The 6,141-nt window shown below is 33.9% G+C and overlaps 1 protein-coding gene across 1 annotated transcript; it reads left to right on the top strand.

Annotated features, from left to right (window-relative positions):
* Positions 1-1,007: 1,007 nt before the first annotated feature.
* On the top strand, positions 1,008-3,517 carry LOC135847891 (uncharacterized). The gene is made up of 5 exons (XM_065367621.1): positions 1,008-1,112; positions 1,683-1,770; positions 1,920-2,035; positions 2,590-2,728; positions 3,106-3,517. Exons 2-5 carry the CDS (start codon positions 1,710-1,712, stop codon positions 3,210-3,212), a joined length of 423 nt encoding a protein of 140 aa, XP_065223693.1. The 5' UTR covers positions 1,008-1,112; positions 1,683-1,709; the 3' UTR covers positions 3,213-3,517.
* Positions 3,518-6,141: the final 2,624 nt, after the last annotated feature.

The raw sequence follows: 6,141 nt of genomic DNA, 5'->3' as shown, positions 1-6,141 counted from the left end.
AGCTACTTTTTGGAAATTTCAGTTTTCCAAAAAACGCCATACGACCTTTCAAAAAGTCGCTGGAGGCTCCAAAACAACTTGAAATCCACCAGCAGTCGACTAGCGTATTGAAATTAGTTTGCAGAATGAATTTAGACTTTCTATCTCCGTTTGATGAAATTTTGGGAAAATTTCAAGTTTCAAAAATCCACTGGAGGCTCCAGTAATTTTCAAAAATTCGCTGGAGACTCCAAAGCGACTCGAAATCCCCCTGCAATTGACTTCGTAGCGTATTGAAATTAGTTTGCAGAGTAAATAATTTCGGCTATCCAACTCCATTTGATGAAATTTTGTGGGAATTTCGAGTTCCAAAGATCTGCTGGAGGCTCCAGAACTGCTCAAAATTGTTTAAAACCGTTTCCAATCTATATGACACGTGGAAAATAGGTTATATACCAAATTCCAGCTTTCTTGGTCAATTTGGTAAAATTTTGATTTTTTCCCCTCATTTTTGGTCTAAATTTGATTTTCAAAAATTCACCAAAAATCGAAAAACGCACTTTAGCACTTGAAATTTTGACTGGTGATGAATTTTTGCATGCTCTTTCGATCTAGTTATGTCCAGTTCAAAAATTTTCGTAAGAGTCCTATGTTGGAACGCAAAATCTGCGATTTCGGCTGACTTGTCAATCAAAATGGCCACCATTTTGTAAATAGGGCCACTTTTTTTTTTCAAGTACGAGGGCTAGAAATGTTCCTTAGGACTCCCCCTTTAAGAAAAAAGTTGTCCCGGAGGATTGACCGAGGGAGGGGGGTGCAATTGACCCTTAAGCGGGCTCCCCTACTATACGTATAGGTAGTTTTGTCGGGGTATTTCATCTATAAAAGTTGATAAATAATGAGTTTTTAAATTCTCTATAGCTTTGTTTGTTTGACCAAAAAAAAAATCGAAACCCACCAATTTCTTTCTTTCTGCTGCCTAAACATAGCTACGTACACGTACTTCCTAATAGTTTCTTTCAAATAACCTCACATCAGTGGCACCTAAATAATGCAACAGTATTTCTGCGTCGTGACAACTTTTTGTTTCTGTGTTACGTACAGTGTTTTCAACGACTGAATTTCATATCTCGGTACTCAAGTTATTATTTTTTTGAATATTCGATTAATAAGTACAAGCCATTAACTATTCTCTAATTGCAAGAGAGTTTTTGAATTCGCTTTTTGCGTATCTATTGGTTGCTTTACCTAATAATTACCTAATACCTAATGCTTAATGCTTTCAAGTCCCCCTTCCCCCCAAACAAATCTCTATAGCATGATACGTTATTATTTACATCTTTTTGAAGCAAATTTAAAATTATAGAGAAATCTAAAACAACACTGGAGTCTCCAGAATGACTCGAAATAATGAAATTCGGATTTGGAGAATTATTATTATATGTTCAAGACTATAGTTTTAATCATTTTTAGGGATTAAGGTACCTATAAATCACTAAAAATGGTCAATTTTGAATTTTCGAAAGTTTTCCAAAATTGAAAAATGAATTCTTGGGCAACTGAAATTTAGGTTATGGGGGTTGCGGATCATGGTTGCTTATGTATATACCTATACCGATTGTATCACCCATTAGTCACTCATAATAAAATACATATTTTTAAATAGATCCATCCCATCTTGTATCAACTGATTCTTTTTTCAGGTCATCGGTGTTTCAAAATTTAAGAAAATGATGCAACATTTATCTGTTTTACTCATAATACTGATTGCGTTTTCAGCATATTGTTTTGGTGAGTTCCTGATTAGAAATTTTTTTCAGTCTGTGTTTTTATTGTGATTTTGAGTCAGAGTTGAAGAATAATTTGATGGTGTCATTTGGTTTCTCACCTATCTATTAACAAATCTTGCATACAAGTGCCTTAAATCATTTTTTTTTTAGGAGTAATGATCCCTTATCAAAATGCAACTACGATCTATTATTCCAAGAATGAAAACCTCACTATTACTTGTACTGGTACAGATGAAATCATGTGGAAACGCGCCAATAACGAGACTGTAAGCTTTCATTATTATTTTCACACAACTTGTGTACTTGGACTAGATGTGTTTTGCCCAATAAGCAACTACTCACACTCATCAAAAGAGGTTAAAGAGGTGGTAGTGGTTAATCAGGTTTTGAACCAAAAAAAAAAAAGTTTACCTTAAACGCTTTTATTTATTAGGTATAAAATATTATGTTTCTTATATCACCTTGTTTTTTTCTTCACATTTTTTTCAGTAAGTTTTGGTACTTATTTAACTGTTTTGTTTTTTCTTTTAAAAATTTTTTTCCGAAATCTGTCCAGCAATCTTCAACTTTTCAGTGGTTCATAGAGTAGAATTTTTCAATTTATTTTTTCAAAACGCATAACATACAATTCAGAATTTCATGATGATTCCAAAGATGTACCTATTAAATTACTTAGTTTTGATAGTCGGCAGTAGCAAAGATATTCTTAGGGGGGGGGATGAGATTTTCAAAAATCAAACGTCCCCGCACCGGCTTTGAGCTCTAAACAAGAATTCCAACTCGAGCAAATTGTGATTTCTTTTTTGGTTTTTGTTTTCAGGGTAGTTACGCAGTAATTACGCAAACCCCACGCAGAAAAATCCTTCAAATAAAAAACGCTTCATTGGTTAACGCTGGGATTCACCTATGTTATTCAGCAACGAACAGCAGCGACTTGATGGGCATTTTTCTTTTTCCTGGTAAGGCTGCCTGTTATTCAAGGTTAAAGTAACCCACTATGTATTAAAAAATAGCTTGTAACATATCAAAATAAAAGTGTTTTCAATCTAACTTGAGCGAGATAATATTCTCAAAATTATAAATATAGCTGAAATTGAATTGAGGCGCGTGGTGCATTAGCATTATCCTTTAGTAGGAATAGAAAGTAGGTTTATTGAGAACATGAGTTTTTCAAGTGAATTAAGATGATCACAAAACTTTTTGGTGACAACTGTGCGCAATATTGCTATAGGGACCATGCAATGTGTATTTTACAGTGATTCCCTATGTAGGATTGTAGGTACATACATGGTTTTAATTTCACCAGAAGAAAAATTCTCTATGATTTCTGTTTCAGATACTAAATCCTTTTACGAAGGTAGAAAGCCAATAAGATTTCCACAACTTAACCTGACTGCTCAATCGATGAATGGAGAATATGATCTTGAATTCTTGAATTATTAACACCTTTAACTGGATAATCTAAAACTATGCCATAATGTTATGTTTAATCTAGGTCTAATAATACCTAAATAAATATTCGAGTGTAAAATCTCTAAATCATACATCAATTTACTTAACTATGTACCTATGTTAAAACTAAAGAATCTGCTTATGACCTCATTTTTCAACTAATCTAGTTGTCTTGCCAAAAAATATGAATTTGAAAAATAGGTACTCATGTGTTGGGTGGGTACTAAGGAGTATAGACAGTGTAGAGGAAGACCGGGAACTGGAAAGATGAAAATCTTGAAGCTTTTCCTTTATAGTGGCAATAAGCTGGCAATAGACAATGTCTAAAGAAAATTGTGGAATTTTTTCAAACTCAATTTTATGCACTTTTGAACCTCTAAACATTTAAAATAATAACATCTACTTAATAAATTGAAGTGCTATTTTCTTTTTTACGCCATCACAGCAGAACCGCTGGACAGAAAATTGTGAAATATCACTCAAAATGTTCAGTGTAATGAGCAGATGGTTGTACTGAATTTTTTTTAGTGATTAGAGCCCTTAAAGAGCTGTAATTAAGCTTCAAAGTTTTGATGACATCATCAAGAGCTTTCATTTCACCGCCAAATATTTCCAATTTGCTAATTACGAAAAATTTGTACCAAAAAAAGAATAAAAAGGGGAAATAAAGGGCCATATCAAAAGCAAAGCCGACATCAGTTTTAAAATGTAACACCACAGGGGTCGTAAAATATTTTCTATTGTTCACTTTTCAAATTTATTTTTCAAAACTGAACAATGGAAATGATTTTATCAGAAGCGAAGCTGACGTCAGTTGAATTTCAAAATTTATGTAACACCACAGGGGTTGTAAAATCTTGTCTATTGTTCAATTTTTGAATTTATTTTTCAAAATTGAACAATAGAAAAGATTTTATCAAAAGCGAAGCAGACGTCAGTGGAATTTCAAAATTTATGACACCTGTGGTGTTATAGGTAGGTATTTATAAAAGATGCCGATTGGCAAACACAATACCTAGGCCATAGAAACATTTTACATAAAATTTGAAAATTTGTTATGTGACCCCTGTGGTGTTACACTTATAAAAGAGGTAGATCGGCAAACACAATGGGCAATAGAAATCTAATTTCTTATCTACAGTGTTGAGTATCTTTTGCATTGTTCAATTTCAAAAATTTCAAATTTGGTTATTTTCTAAAAGTTATGTATCAAAGTGATTTGTCGCCTATTGATTTTCAATGATCCATTCGTCCGCTAAGAGTGAAAAGGTGCTTTGTAAAACTCGTTACTTGACACCTGTGTAAAATGGTCTTTCCACTCTGAGCACCATCTATCAGTCCAAATTTTCAAACCAAAAGTTATGTTACCTCAAGGAACCCTTCCCATCACCGAAGATGCCTTCAGATTTGAATTTGAACTGATAGATGGTGCTCAGTGTGGAAAGGCAGTTTTACACAGGTATCAAAGTAATGAGTTGCAGAGGAACCCTTTCGCATTTAGCCGACACATTGTATTTGCTTATCTGTCTTGCTTATACCTAAATGTAACACCACAGGGGTTATAAAATTTTCTCCATTGTTTGATTTTGAGAAATGTTTTTAGAACATCCTACAGGTGTTTCATTTACACAAGTTCAGTACCTAGACAACGAAAGCAGGTGGTTACCCTTTCTGAATCAAAACCCACAACTCATTTGTGATTTTGCTGTGCTCCCATGCAAGAGGTTCTCTCAGTACTGCAGTGCTTTGGGAGTCACATTATGCATTCGAGATATATTGTGTTGTGCTCTGGAGCATTCAGAATAGCATAGTGTATTCAAAACCATGTTGTGCTTTTTTCAAAATTGTGTTGTGCTTTTTTTTGAAATTGCGTTGTGCTTTTTTTCAAAATCACATTTTTCATTTTCAAAATTTTTTTCAAATTCACATTGTGCTTTTTTTTCAAAATCACGTTTGTGCTTTTAAAATCAAAATCATGGTCCGCTTTTGAAATCCAAATTGCGTTTTTTCAAAATCATGTTGTGCTTTTTCTGAAACTGCGTTGTGCTTTTTTTCAAAGTTGTGCTTTTTTTGAAATCGCGTTGTGCATTCAAAATTAAAATCGCATTCTGCTTTCTAAATCCAAAATTGTGTTGTTTTTTCTGAAATTGGGTTGTGCTTTTGTAAGGAAATAGGCTACACACACTGTTACAGCGCAGCTGTCTAGTTTTTCGCTTGGTCAATTTGGAATTTTTACTCCTTGCATGAAAATCAGTTTAACCCTTAACACCCAAGCAAATCCTGAGATGTTATGAAAAAATGCTTTCAATTTCTTGAATAAGACCATCACAAGTATCGCTTTTACTCACAGTTCACCCCCCAGCCCCTTGAAGCCACCTCAATAATGATAGACTTAGTTACATATTTGATTATTGTCAAAAATCGAGGAAGCAAAAAACCCGATTGGGTCAATCTTGGAACTGAATGATATAGTATCATTAGGTGTACTGAATGAGTGAAAGCATATTTCCAAAGAACACCTCGCCCCTTTTTAGGGGGCAAATTTTGAAAAAAGTTGGGATAAAATAAGAGGACCCATGTCCCATTTATGGATAAACATATTGATGGTAGACCCTTCACAAAATGAAATCATGAAAGGTGTGAAAATGGTGGACCAGAGCGATTTTTTGAAAATTTGATTCGCTTGTCTCAATAAAAACCAAAAAAAACAGAGCATGAATACGCAGAGTACATATTATGGGAAATATTCTCAAGTAGGCTTGAAATGACAGAAACAAGAATTGAAAGGAACACAAATGCTCTTAACAGCACATAAGTTCAGAAAATCTACAATCCACCCATCAAATCTGTTTATCACACCGTGGATATTCTTTCTTGATATTTGTCACCAAATAGTTACAACCCACAAAGGTTAGCAGTA

The sequence above is a fragment of the Planococcus citri genome, chromosome 5 (genome assembly GCF_950023065.1).
Source record: "Planococcus citri chromosome 5, ihPlaCitr1.1, whole genome shotgun sequence".
NCBI lineage: Eukaryota > Metazoa > Arthropoda > Insecta > Hemiptera > Pseudococcidae > Planococcus > Planococcus citri.
This window is presented reverse-complemented; position numbering and strand designations above follow the sequence as displayed.